At 40.4% G+C, this 15,460-nt stretch overlaps 1 protein-coding gene across 1 annotated transcript in view; it reads left to right on the plus strand.

Annotated features, from left to right (window-relative positions):
- The window catches only part of DRP2 (dystrophin related protein 2), a 1,191,281-nt gene that overhangs the window by 940,189 nt on the left and 235,632 nt on the right, over nt 1-15,460 (plus strand). The window contains exon 7 of the mRNA XM_086964637.1: nt 12,822-12,968. Coding sequence (XP_086820763.1) covers nt 12,822-12,968 — 147 coding nt within the window. The remainder of the gene's footprint in view (nt 1-12,821; nt 12,969-15,460) is intronic.

The following is a 15,460-nucleotide window of genomic DNA, read 5'->3' on the forward strand; positions in this document are numbered from 1 at the left end:
TCTGGATGCAGTGGAACTGTAAAGAAGGCATTACATAGGTCAATTACCGTGTACCATTCTGCATCATGCGGAATCTGATATAGAATTACCGCTGGATTTGGTACAACTGGACAGCAAGGAACAACATCTTATTAACTTTTCTCAGGTCCTGAACTATTCTGTACATTCCGTTTGGCTTTTTAATACCCATAATCGGTGAATTTCATTGGCTACTCTCAATTTCTCTCAAAACACCTTGCTTAATGAATTTTTCAATCACATGAATAAGACCCTCAATTGTTTCAGGTTTTATTTTGTACTGGGGAATGTTGGGAAAATCTATTCCCTGTCTCACAGTAATTTTTACTGGGTCTACATGTTTCATTAAACCCATTTCATCACCAGTTAGATCCCAAATTTTCGGATTTACTGTCTATTTCAGTTCTTCAGGTAAGTTATTTTTATCAAAAGCAGGAAACATTTTATTTTCTTCGTCAACCATTAATAGTGTCAATTTGTACAAACCATCTTCTTCTAGAGTTTGAAGCTCAATATCCTCTGGTGAACAATACATTTTACAATTCATCTTGCATAGCAGATCCCGACCTAAAAGATTAACAGGACTGCTGTGACAACAAATCTGTGTTTGTCTTTGTAATTTCCAATTTCTACATCCACTGGTTTTGTCAGATTCGTTTTAATCTGCTGATTAGCTACACCAACTACCTGGATAGAATCACCCGAGAGAGGAAGATTTTCAATTTCCACTGATCTAACAGTAGAACGGGTAGCACCAGTGTCCACAAGAAAAGTGATATCTTTGTCATTCACTTTACCATCAACAAATGGACCTGACTGATCTACCTCAAGAGTGGCTCCAAGCACACACTCTTCTTCCTCTCTCAGGCACCGTCATGAATAATCCTCAGAGTCACTGCTCTCGTTTTCTTTTAACCAAAATTGTTGAGAGACATTTGACACATTTGCTTTTTGTGATCTTTTTACCTGTCCAGCTCCGCAGAAACCCGTTTCTGGATTGTATCTCTGTGTATTCATGCAATTTGGCAAAGGTGGCTGTGGAATTTGGTTCTGCTGAATCAATTGGTTCTGCTGATTCGCTAACTGTCGCTGTAGCTGTTGCTGCTGACTTATTTCATTTAACTGTCGCTGAAGCTGTTGCTGTTGCTGCTGATTTACCTCACTCTGCATCTGTGGATTCAATGATGAATTTTTAAAATTTCTGGGCGGATTTTTACACTCACACTTCCAGTGTCCAATTTCGCTGCAATTAAAACAAGGTAGCTTTTGTTTTAACTCCTCAATATTTATATCAAATTTTGGCTTATTTGAAAAGTTCCCCTTGAACTTCCCTGGATTCTGCTGAAAATTTTTATTTTTTAATGTTGCTATCTGCTGTTCAGCTACCTTCACTTGTGCCCAAATTGCCTTTTCCTTGAGTTTCTTCTGCTTTTCATCTAATTCATCACTGCAATATTTTGCCTTTCTCAGGATGTCATCAACTGAGAGTGCTTGCCAACCGACAATTCCAGTTCTAATCATATCCCCTATCTCAGGTCTCAGACCATAAACAAACCTGTAAATGAAGTGGCTCATATCACTTTCACTTTTTGGTTCCTGATTTGTTCTGTCTATTTTAACCCAATCTACTTCTTTTGCAGGAATCTTGTCTTTCAGCCAAACAATTACTTTGTCATAGAAATCCATGACAATGTCTGAAGGAGCGCCTGTTACTTTATGTCGCTGCGGTTCCTCCTTGGGCCAGCTAACAGAAATTTTACATTCTGTCCAAAGATCTGACGGGACAACAATGTCAAAGAAACCATCAAGATCAATCCACAGAACTTTTGAGACTTTAATGAATCTATCAACCTGACGATACCATTCCACCGGCTTTTCTCTCAACCGAGGAAAATCATTTGTGAACAGTAAAATATCCTGTCTTGTCCATGGAACATGAACATAACCCCCGCCAGATATTTCCCACATCGGAAATTCACCAAAAACTTCTCCCCTGTCTCTCTTTTCTTCTTCTCTTTTCTTTGTCCATTTAACTCTCCATTTACTTAAATCACAGAATCTTTTTAAAAACACAATCAATTCTTTTATATGGGTTATTCTACCTGTAGTATTTAGATTCTCTATATCTTTCTCAGAAAAATCCACTCTGTAATGCTTTTGCAATTGCTTCTGGCGAGTTAAATCTATTTCCAATTCAGCTGCCACCTCTTCAAACTGTTAATATTTATTTTTAGTTTTCCACTGAATGCTTTAACAAATTAATAGCCGTTCATCATCCTGATATTGCTTCAAACAGTCAGTACCAATTGTGCCAATAATTAATTCTTCTAAATCTGCTTTTAATTTTGCAACATCAAGTTGTTTAGATTCAGGAACTTGTGTTAAATCTGTTCTATTTATGGAACCAGAATCTGATTCTGCAGCTGATGGTGTGACATTTGACAAACCTTGATTTAAAGTTAAATTTGGCATTGTTTTATCTTTGTTTTTTCAGCCACTTTTTGAATTTCTGCATTTAAAGGATTCGCTATAACAGAATGCCTATTTTCACTTTGATCAAAAACTGGTACAACAGGACCAATTGTAACTGGGACTGTCACTGCTTCCATGCCTTTTGTTAATTGTTGAATTAATTCTCCCTTTGCTTTAAAATATTCTGTTATATTTGGTATATCTTCAGGCAATGTCCTCTTATCATTTCTCTGGAAATTATTTCTCGAGTTAGAATTTTCTCTTGGGGTATTTGTTTTGCTTCTCGATCTCGCTCTATCAGGTAATTTCATAGATCTGGGTGAATCTTCAATTTCCCTAGGCGCACTAGGAGAAATATTTGGAAGACTTCTTGGAGTGGAATGTGAACAACCTGGCTGATAAGGTGGAGGACTATTCAACATGTCTTCTAAAACTGCATCATCTAATTCTTGATCAAGATGACCTTTTTTCTGAGAATTCTTTTGGCCTGATTCTACAACCATCTCCAAAACCGGATACAATCCTTCATGCATGTCTCCTTTCCTCCAACGACGCATTTTATCTTGGTGAGTTTCCCTATATAAGCTTCTCGGAGCTCCCCAATTTTCTCGCTCAAGTTCCATCATTTCAACTTCCCATTCAACTAAAGCTTCAAATTGAGCGGGTCTGGGTCTTGGTGAAAGAGCCATCATTTTAGCTCTTAAGTTTCTTAAAACTTTAACATTAAATGACCCATCCTCTGGCCAGGCTAAAACACCATCATCTCTAGTGTATTGCATCCAATTTTCAAACCTGAGAACGGTATGATAACCATATTCTCCTTCCATATATGCTGCGGGCGTTTTATACTTATGAAGTAATTTTCCACCACGCGCTTCAATTTTCTTGTCAGGGTTGAATACATTTTTAATTTTCTGAAACCATGAAGGCTTTTTCTCTTCTCTATTCCAATAACTCATGTTTTTAAACTAATTCGTATAATTTAGAAATGATCGTAAATATTTTTCTGTTGTTCCGCTACTCTGACCAATCCGTGCGCGAAACTCACCAACAAGCCAATCAGGTTAAGCCATGTCACCACCTTGCTCAAACAATGAGAAACCAGCTTTCAGAACTGACCAATCAGCTAACAGCTCGTTTTGGTCACATGAACCAATCAGCGTACTCGCTGTAACGTATGTCGACCAATCACAGCGCGAACCCTGTGACGTATACTGCCGCTGCAGTAAAGCTGAGCGTGTCAGTGTCACTCCGTAAACTCACCCCTTCCTTACAAAATGTTTTCACAGCGCCATTTTAAAACAATCCTTTTCAATGGATGTCAGTTAATAACTACGTAAAAACAAACCATTTGTCCGTTTCGCTAAACAAAGTAATAGTTTTACCAAACATTCAAGATTCCACTCTCAAGAAATAGACAACGCTATTTTCATAAAAACAGTTTTACAACTTTTATACGGAAAACCCCTATTCATGCATACATGAAATCTACAGCAAGACTTTAACCAACGAATGGAAATCTAGAAACGCCAGTAAGAATAGACGACGCTACCCCACCCTTCACACAAGCTCGGAAAAATCCTACTACTTTTTTCACAACGAGTTTTAAAACGGGCTCCTAGTCCCTATACTCAAAGCTACGATTTCATAGGCAAACCTCACTATTCATGCAATCTGTCATACCTAAATCCCTAAACTTGTGTTGTACGTCCACAACACTTAGTGATATTTCTGTACCACTAATTTGAAACGAAACAAATGAACTGTGTAACTTCACCTGTCACACTACTCTGCCGGCACATAGGCTTTTCACACTGCTGGAAAAACCTTTCGACAACAATTAACAACTAGACAAAACTTAACATGTGTGAAACATGTATCCTATGTAATTACCATGTAACATGTCAGTTACCATAGTAACCAAACTCTGCTACCAGGAATTTGATCCAGCGGGCCAAGAGAATTTCTGTCTCATAAGTACAACTCTACACCACGATACTCACCATAATTTATAAATCAAACACTAGGCCCATATACGACAGAGACATGATTTGACCAGCTGAATCTTATGACCTAATTAATCAGAAACACTTTATAAACATTTAATTAAGTCACATATCAAAGGCAATGGATTAACTAATGGTAACTCAAAGAAACAAACAAGTCCAGCTTGTCATTTCAAATCTTTTATTAACTTTATTATAAAGCAGAATGCATTTAAAAGCGTAAATTCTTTTATAAGCAATTTTTTAATTAAGCAAAATTATTTATTAGAAAGACACATTTGACTGACAGCTCAAACCAAACTCAGCATGAGAAGTGCTCAAACATTTAGGATATTTAAGCCCTATTTCCCTAACTTAGCTAAAGGAAACCTAAAGGGAAAAAGTAAAGTCTCAATGAATCTTACGTGAAACGAATGTCCGTCAGCATTTCTGGAGCACAGGAACGAGCCAGCAGTGCTCCTTCGAAGGGGGCAATTTTTATACCTTTTTCCTATCTAAAATTAACTAAAAGAATATAAATATTCAAGCAAGACGAAACACGATTGGTCTAGGGACATCATTCGATGAAGTCATATGTCTTTCACAAAGCAAAAGACACGTTTCTTCAAGAGCGGCATTGTTCACAGTCTATGAGTGTCACAGGCTTCCCATGAAATGTAACATTTAGGCAGAATCAACTATTACTTCCTCCGTCCAAGCTTTTCCGCTGCTGAACATCCAGCCCTTGACCATGAAAGCTGAATCAAGTGTCCTTTCATAGTTTCCACACAGCCTTGTTTTACGAGCCACTTTCAAAGAATTATTGTAGGAAATATTTTCACTTTCAAACGTTACTGTGCAAGGCCCAACTTTAGACAGGACTTCGGACATCCATTTTAGAAATAGGCCACAGGCCTCTTTTAGCATGGGTCTAGTATGCAAGGAAACACAAGACAATAATTAATTCAAGAAATGATCATTATTCTGTTACCCACCCCCTTTACTAATATTAACCCATTAGTCTATATTACCTAGTTTTGCATACAAAAGATAAACAAAACACAAACACATGAGATGACATGACATAAACAAAAGCACATTTAAAAGAATGCATATGCTATTATTTGAAACAGCAGCAGTTAATATACAACAAAACAATAGACAAAGTAAATGTATTATTTACAGCAGAATGACAAACATGACAAGAGCACAAATGATTAAACCTGTGTGTTCGTGTAGGTGCACATTATTCTAGGTTGTGTTAGTACAAAAACGTGCAAAACATGCAACACTCATTAGTAAAGTAAAATTATGGGAGTTTCATTGCTGCGTGCTTTAATTCAGAATTTATTCTGAAAGTCCGCGCCATCCCCACCAAAGTCGAGTTTGCAGTTAATTTTATTTTTAAAAGCAGTGCTGCTACACAGGGCTGATTTTAAAATTACCTCAGGCTCTCAGTAGTGCACACATGCTAGTGCAACAAAGGCTGCTGGCCTCTAAACTGCCATGCCCTAATATATACTTGGGATTTATAGGTAGTTTTTATCCCTTGGCCCTATTATCTACTAGGGACTTATAGGGTAAGTCATGAACATTATAAGTGTGCCTCAATGTATATGTTTGTGATTAACATAGCACTGGCCCTGAGCCTGACTAGCAGAGCCCAGGACACAGTCAGAGTCAGCCACCACCAGTTCCATTGAGCACCAACACATGGGAGTAAACAGCCCAGAAAGGGTGAGTTTCTAAGAAAATTATTCTTAGCTATTTTGCACTTGCCTTCCTAGCTCTAATGCTCTACCTGTTTATAGAGCAATGTGTAAAAAAGAAGCTACAATTAATTAATTTATTTATTTATTAAATTTGTAGGATGCGACAGCTACCCAAAAAGGGTTTTGCGGCGCCGGAGCAGATCAGATGAATATATAGCAGCTTATTAGGTTACTGGTTGAAAAGCCAAATCTTGAGGGATTTACGAAAAAGTGTGTAGACCGTTTCGTTCCAGATGGCTGTGGGAAGTGCATTCCAAAGTGAGGGAACGAGGTGTGCTAATGATCTGCCTCCCATCCGAGATAATTTGATTCTTAGCACTGAGAATTTCTCTTGAGTGGATGAGCGAAGGCACCGGGAAGGCACGTAGGGGCTGACCAGAGATTGCAGATATTGAGGGGCAGCTCCAGTTTTGATTTTGAACATGTAGCTCAGGGCTTTGAACTTGATTCTGTTCTCCACCCTGAGCCAATGAAGGGTCCGCAGATGACTTGAGACAGAGGTAGCTCTAGGGACCCTGCAGAGTAGTCTTGTCGCAGAGTTCTGCACCATCTGCAGTCTGCGAGTCACTTCCTTGTTGGATCCGAGGTAGAGAACGTTTACGTAGTCTAGTCTCGAGGTGATAAGAGCCTGGACTACTGTTCTTCGAGTAGACTCGGCCAACATTCATATGATATTTTTTAGCCACTTCAAGATGGTAAAGCAAATGGAGGTCCGCTTGACTGCCTGATGGTGCATAGTAAGCGAGTCATCAATGATGACACCTAGGTTGCAGACTCGACTAGAGGGCCGAGGAAGTGCTCCCATTTCACCGGGCCAGTGTTGTGGGCCCCAGAGATCTGGATCAGGACCTCCGCCTTCTCTCCGTTGAGATTAAGGTACTTAGTCTGCATCCATGATGCAATTTTACCCAGGCCAAGCTGAAGGGAAGATGGCCCGGTCACGCTCTCCATGGAGAGAGAAAAGATGATTTGGGAGTCGTACGCATAGGAAAACAGGGACAGCCCAGTCTCATCCGTGACGTCGGCTAAGGGTCTCATGTATAGGTTAAAGAGTAGGGGGCTAAGGATGTAGCCCTGGGGTACCCCATAGTGTGAGGGATGGATGTCGGAGCAGGATGTTGGGGAAAAAAATTTGAAAAGTGCGGTTGGCAAGAAACTTAATCAGCCAGTTCAAGGCTGAGCCACTGACGCCTCGAGATCTTAACATTTTTACCAATATTATGTGAGATAACGTGTCAAATGCCGTGCTCAGGTCTAGTAAAATGAGGGTGACCGTATCTCCAAAGTCCAGGTGACGCAGCAGCCGTTCCGTTACCCCTAGTAACGTTGTTTCTGTAGAGAAACCAGCTCTGAAGCCAGATTGTGCTGGGTGAAGGAATTTATTAGTTTCGACAAAATTAGAGAGTTGAGAGTGGATGTGTTTCTCCAAGATTTTGGAAAAAGACGGTAGTAGAGAAATAGGCCGCTAATTGGAGGGTAAGTCGGGGTCAGCATTGGCCTTTTTTAGGAGGGGGATCACCATGGCATGCTTCCAGTCTGGTGGATCTTGGGCTTCTTGTAGGGAGGCATTTAAAAGGTCCATGATGGCAAGCAAAGATGGAGACTCAAGTTGACTCAAGTTGCTTGAGCACAGGGATAGGCAGGGGGTCCTTGGGTGACCAGTTTGACACTATCTAGGAGTCTTTAAAAGGAGGCTGCATTAAGTAGGTGCCAAGTGTCCATGTTATTAGAGTGGATGCAAGACAGCACGTCCTGGTCAGGATGGGTAGAGGCCGCTACGGGTGGTGTAGAAGCTGTTAGTGGGGAGTTAGCAGGTTGCAAAGGAGGGGGGTTGTTGCACCGCAAACTCGCAATATCTAAGTAGATTTTTTCGATTTTCAGGACGAACAAGGTCGCAAGATCCTCACATTGTCGTTAATTGAGAGGGAGGCCTAGCTAGGGTGGCAGAACAAGCGAGCTCCTTTAACATAATGAAAAGGGTTTTGGAGCAATTCAGGGCATCAATGATGTCATCAATTATGTAATTTGAGATGTCATCAGTGATGTCATAAATGATGTAGTTTGAGATGTCATAAATGATGTCATACAACATGAAATGAGTGATCTTATATGTGAAGTCATAAGCAGTGAAAGGTATTGGCGCAAGTTACATTTAGCATGCTATATATATATACTAGCAGCCCGTCCCGACGTTGTCCGGGTATGAATTGCTGCCGGCCAGTAGTATATTGTTTTGTAAGATTTGGTTTTGATAGCATTTCTTATCTGTGACAGGCCTGTGTAACGCTCCGATTCACAGTGCACTGCTGATGCACTTAGCGTGTGAACTCGAGTTTCCCTACTTTATTTTTCCTTGCAATATTATATAGCACAAACTCGACAACATGGCATGAGCACAATTTACATTACAGAAGAACACATTCATTTGTGGTAGGCACGGGGAGACAAAGCAATTTGCCTGGAATGACAGGATGTTGAGCTGATGCCGAGATTCGAACGTAGCTCCCCAGCTCTAAAGTTCGCAATTCTAGAACTTGTGGCGGGAGGTGTGTCTAAAAGTGTATGTCGTTGCTGGCCATCTATGAGAGAGACCTGTGCATTTTTCAAACGGGTGGTGAAAAAATATGAGTATGTTGCTGGAGATCTGGACCGCCGTGCCACCAATGTACTTACCGGGGGAGGGTAAACAGCCATTATTCCGCAACTTTCTTTCCGCATACCATCACTCCGCATACTTTCATTACAAAAGTACCATGACTCCGCAATGCCATTATAACGCATAGCATTACATTTTATATGCTTTTACCACGCATAAATTTACAACGAAATGCGTTGTAAATGCATGAATGGTAAAAGTATGTTTTTTTTTAATGTTTGTATAAGGTAAGTATGGGTATAGGGGTATATGTTTTGGGGTGTTTGGGTACTTTAAGGGTTCAGGTATAGTTTTGGGTTATGGGGTACAGGGGTAGTTTTAGGGTTCAGGGATAGGTATGGGTTTTGGGGTACAGGGGTATTTTTAGGGTTCAGGGCTAGGTTTGGGTTTTGGGGTACAGGGGAATTTTAGGGTTCAGGGCTAGGTTTGGGTTTTGGGGTACAGGGGTATTTTAGGGTTCAGGGTTAGGTTTGGGTTTTGGGGTACAGGGTTATTTTTAGGGTTCAGGGCTAGGTTTGGGTTTTGGGGTATAGGGGCATTTTCAGGGTTATGGGGTAGGCTGGGGTTTTGGGGTACAGGGGTATTTTAAGGGTTCAGGGCTAGGTTTGGGTTTTGGGGTACAGGGGAATTTTAGGGTTCAGGGCTAGGTTTGGGTTTTGGGGTACAGGGGCATTTTAGGGTTCAGGGTTAGGTTTGGGTTTTGGGGTACAGGGTTATTTTTAGGGTTCAGGGCTAGATTTGGGTTTTGGGGTACAGGGGTATTTTTAGGGTTCAGGGGTAGGTTTGGGTTTTGGGGTACAGGGGTATTTTAAGGCTTCAGGGCTAGGTTTGGGTTTTGGGGTACAGGTGTATTTTAGGGTTCAGGGGTAGGTTTGCGGTTTGGGGTACAGGGGTATTTTTAGGGTTCAGGGCTAGGTTTGGGTTTTGGGGTACCGGGGTATTTTTAGAGTTCAGGGGTAGGTTTGGGTTTTGAGGTGCAGGGGTATTTATAAGATTCAGGGCTAGGTTTGGGGTTTGGGGTACAGGGTTATTTTTAGGGTTTAGGGATAGGTTTGGGTTTTGGGGTTCAGGGTATATTTATAGGGTTAAGATGGGTTAGTGTTTAAGGGTGTTAGGGTATTTTAAGGAGTAAGGGTGGGTTATGATTATGGGGTGCAGGGGTATTTAAAGGTAGCAGGGGGGATTCGTTTTTAGGGTGTAAAGGGTAATAAAATAAAATAATAAATAAAAATAATATAAATAATGCAATTTAAAAGAATACATGTTTTAAGTAAATTAAACAAATGTGTGTGTATATATAAAGTGTGCAAAATTGGCCTGAATAAAAACACCTATGATGAACCGGATGGAAGGAAAACCCCAATTGAAGGAAAAATCACGTGCACCTCAACACATGTAGTATATGTGATACAATGCAAATGTGGGTCATGCTACATTGGAAGCCCAACTTGTGCTCTAAAAAAACGTATACTAGAACACATCAGGGCTGTGAAAAACAAGGACATGTCATATGCAACAGCCAAACACATGTCATTATGTCAGAAAAGTGATTGGAGAGCAATGTCATATTTTGCAATACATATGGTCAATTTGGATAAACGAGGAGGCAATAGACTACGTAAACTACGACAAATCGAATCCAAATTCATTATCAGACTCAAAACAAAGATGCCCCGTGGGATGAACTTTGATGAGGAGCTTTACATACATCTAGATTAAAAACTGAAAAAACTGTAATATGCGGACATTGAACAGACACTGGTTGATACAGTAGAGTTGGGTACTATACCCGTATAAGAAATAATTGTGTGAAACACCTTGGCAATTTGAATGGGTACTATACTATTCATACAGATTCATTCTCTGTATATGACGTAAATAGGAGATGTAATTTGCCCAGTGAGCGTAAAGCAGCGCGATTAGAAATACTAAGATGCTCCATTATGCGAACATTGAGCATATATCGAGTGAATAGAGAATGATGGGGTACTATACCCAAAAGGGACATAATGCCAGAAAAACCTTTTCCAATCAGAACGGGTACTAAACTTAAAATACTTACTCTGCATATGACATTAATATGAGATGTAAATCACTGTGTGCGCGTAAAGCAGCGCGAATAAAAAATGAAATGTTTATATATGTGAATACTGTGGGCACACGTTGCATGTATCCTGCATTAAGTAACTGAATTGTAACAAACCACTAGTCCCATAATGCACCCTTACTGCCACTTGGGATAAATAGTGGACATAGAAAAAAGCTCACTTACCGTGAACAAAGCCTGTGATGGCTGAAACGCGTTGGTCCGAGCTGGAGAAATAAAGTGAAACTTTTTGAACTTTACAAACCCTGAGTGCCGCTTACTTGGTGGAAAAATTAATTGGGCCAGGATCCGGCCCCGTTGCTGAGCACCCACAGTTGAGCGCGCAGAGTCTGAGGATCGCTTTGGTGGAGGAATATATATATATATATATCCAACTCACTTTGATCGACGCCAACACGTCTCAGCCCCAATCTCCGGACTTTTACAAGGACGAACAAGCCAAACCCAGGTATAGTGCAAAAATCAGTGTTTTATTCCATAGAAAAGAATAACACCCAGCAAGTCCGCATATATATTCAAAACAGGATTTCCTTGCTCAACCTCCCAGCGGGGATGAAGAAGACGCGAACTCCACTTGGATTTGGCATGAAAATCTTTATTCCTGCTCACTTACAAAGTCATTATGCGTTTCAATCGGATGAACCGACCTTGATCACATTCCGACATATATCTTCAAGCTATGCAGATGTGGAGTTCGGAATAGTAAATCCTTACTTCCCTCTGTGCACTTACCTTACGATGTTTTGTCCCTCGATATTGATATCATGATATTCAGTCCCATCAGTATTCCATCCCTACTGCAGTCCTCTTTGCATGAGATACTCGAACTGAGACGACCTGGTGAAAGGGAATGTACATGAACGCAGATGCCAGCAGGCAACACTTGCTGACCCATCCAGGAGAGCTGTAAAGTCAAATCACTGCAGCATTAAATATCTCCCGTATGCTTAATGACAAGACAAAGGTGTTTGCAGACAGTGTAAAATGGACTTGTCATAGGTTTGTATCAAGAAACACTCATCTCAGAAATGTTGTTGTTTGGCCATCAACTACATTTGTTTGGACCCCACTCTTTCAGGAGCAAGATTAACTACACAGCATTACTCAGAAAAGGTTACCAGATACCCAAATATGCAAGCAACTGAAGCTTCCGACTCCGGCTGCTCACCATCCTAATAGTAAACAAAGTAACTCTTTCTTGGAGACTTATTCTGTAACAAATACAGTTTCAAAGCCCTTGTCCTACACGATTCAAAACGACTAGTTATTATTATATTCATATACAAAGTAATTAACCCCTTCGATGCTCATGATGGAGCGGTTCCGTCTTGAGCATCGGTTGAGCTGTGCTCATGACGGAACCGTTCCGTCATGACCACACCCAATTCTGAGGATCCAGCACACCAGGAAAATCTCCTTAGCAGCGATGAGGTTAATACGGCAAAGTAATTAGGTTGCTGCAGAGCTTCAGCACTTTTCTGGGAAAGGCTGTCGCGAGCTGTTCTCATGTTCATGGTTTCATGGTTCATCACTGTCCTGTCTTGGACCACAGTTAGGATCTATTGTCTGGTCGTGGGTCAAATGACTGGTCTCGATAGTTTACTTTTCCCATTTCCTTCTTTTAGTTTCGATTAGTCAAGGCAGGCTGCTTTTTTAATGATTCTTTTTTGGGCGTTTTCCAAGAAAGAATTTGTTCTAAACACTGCTTATGCTTTTTACCGTCGAATACAGATAGGTAAAGATAGGTAAAGTGCCACTAAGTGATCTGTTGCTTTTTTCTCCTTTTCCTTTCATTGCTTTTGGTGCTCTAGTTGTTCAAGGAAGAGCTTTCTCCGATGAAAGATGGGGTGAAACTCGTCAATGACCTCGCCCACCAGCTTGCCATCTCAGACGTCCACTTGTCTATGGATAATTCAAGGGCATTGGAGCAAATCAACACCCGCTGGAAACAACTGCAGGTAAGAGGGATCCTGTTTGATAGAGGGTGATAGAAATCATAGTCTTACAATACCCCTGTAAAAGCAGCATCATTATTGAATGAAATCATGGTGACCCTCGCATAATATGTGAGGTGAGTAAAATTCACCTCTGTGTTTTAATTTCATGCCTCCTCCGCAAATTGGGCTTTGTTTTGGGGGAACGCCTTAGTATTATGGTACTTTCTGAAACCCACTATTGAGGATACAGTTCTAAAGTGGACATTCCCCCACAGCCTCACTAGCATGATTGTGTGCCCAAATTGCTTCTGTTTTGCTCCTGCAAAGGCTCACATTACAGAAGAAATCATAGGGTCAAACAGGCCACTGCATTTGCCTCTTAATATCTTTGAGCGGTGGACATTTAGTTCCATAGCCCATAGGAGGGGAATTGTGAAGTGACATGAAGGTTTGCAGCCAGAAATCATTTCACCCAATGAGGGAGTCTTCATGGCCCTTTGTACATATGATCTGCAAACTGTAGCACCGAGACACCGTAAAGATTTATCCAATCTAAAGAAAGTTGGACAACATCCTCAGAAAATACAGCATTACTTTACAGAATAAAGCTTCCACAACAAAACTTAATCTATCTAACTCGACAGGGTTGGTTAGGCAGGGCGACTAACTCGAGAGGGTTGTACAGGGTGACCGCCTGATGAAATACTTTTGAAAATTCTGGTTTGCTTGTGTTTAGCTTATAGGGTCTGAAATGTATTTTGAGAAATGAAAGTAGCACTAACGATGGGTTGTGTAAGACAATGGTTAAGAAAGACATTTGAACACTGTGTGAAAATCCATCTAAAACACAACCTTTAATCTAAAAAATTGCAGCGTAGTCATATTTTGATTATTTTTCCCAGAAGTTGAATTTGTTTGTTCAAGAATGGGTCTTGCCGAGATATCCAAGGACTATCAAGTGAAATTTAATGGTGCAATATTTGTATTATGGCAGTATTCTAGAATTTATGGATCTTGGATGCCTTCTTAAAGTATAGGATATATATTTATTTTCCTGCTTAATGTGTTGAAAACAACAGCCTAGCTTTGTGACCATAAAAGTGGTATTTTCAATCACAGAACATAAAAATCATCTTTACCAAAAGATGCATTTTTATACTCTGAGTTCAGGCATACTAAACCCTGTTTATCCATCTTGTCCCAATTGGAAGATATGCTTATAAGATGTTATAAATAAACTCCCATTGTATCCTATGAGACTGATAGCCTTTCCATAGTGAAAAATGAAATACACTGTAATTCACTACCAGGACCTGGTACACACACCAGTACCTGTCCTACCTTTCAGATACACTGCCCACAGGGGTCGCTTGGTCCTACCTTAGGGGTGAATGACATGTAAGAAAAGGGAAGATTAGGACCTGGCAAGTAGGTGCACTTGCTGGGTTGATACAAACTGCATGCAGGCACTGCAGTGGCAGGTCTGTGACCCCTTTACAGGGCTGCTTGTGTGGGTTGCACAACCAGTGCTGCAGGCCCAATAGCAGCATTTGATTTAAAGGCCCTGGCACCCTCAGTGCACTTTACTATGGACTTACTAGTAAATCAAATATGGCAATCATGGAAACAGCAATCCATAAAACAATTTAGAGTAGGAGCACTTGCACTTTAACGCTGAACAGCAGTGAGAAAGTGTGCAGAGACACTAAACCAGCAAAAACAGAATCAAAACCGGGAGGTAAAAAAGCAAAAAGACTGGGTAAACACAGCAAATAATACCAGGTCTAACAGGTACACATAAATATATATATATATAAAAATTAAAAAGTGGGCTAAACCACCAGCCCTGGCACTGTAGTGTGCTCGTTTTCAGTCAGCGATGCAGCTGTAATCTGGAAAAATGCCATCACTCACTGTGCAAAGCAGGCAATGGAATAAGTGGGCTGACCCATTGTCCTATGCTATATGCTGTAGTGGGCAGAATCAAAATGTAAATGGCACTTGAACACATCAATAGATGAAGAGGGCTGATGGAAAGCCCCAGGATTCATGTATTTTTTATGAATTCTGTGGAAAACATAAGACTAATAAAATGTCTCAAACTGTTTCTAAGCCAGTCCTAAAAAACACAGATGAAATGAAATGGGGCAGTGTTAAGTATCTGGTGCCTAAAGACATTTGCTGGGCAGCTTAGTTTGGAATGTTTATTCTTTGCAGTGGATTTTATTTCCAATTTCAAAATATTTTGAGCCGGTTGCAAAACTAGATCTTGCTCATTATTTATCACATAGATCTAATAATACCCGCAAATGTGTGATAACAAAACACTGCTTCCAATCCAGGTTTTCAGTCACAAAACGTATTAAACGAATCAGTTTGTCAATAGGATGGAATGAGATATGTTAAATAATATGTGAACACTAATGGAGTAAATAAGGGTCATGATTGCACACTCTGATTACACATTACCGTGCCACAGGGAAACTTCTTGATCTGATAGTCTCCAATCAGTA

The sequence above is a fragment of the Lissotriton vulgaris genome, chromosome 4_1 (genome assembly GCF_964263255.1).
Source record: "Lissotriton vulgaris chromosome 4_1, aLisVul1.2, whole genome shotgun sequence".
NCBI lineage: Eukaryota > Metazoa > Chordata > Amphibia > Caudata > Salamandridae > Lissotriton > Lissotriton vulgaris.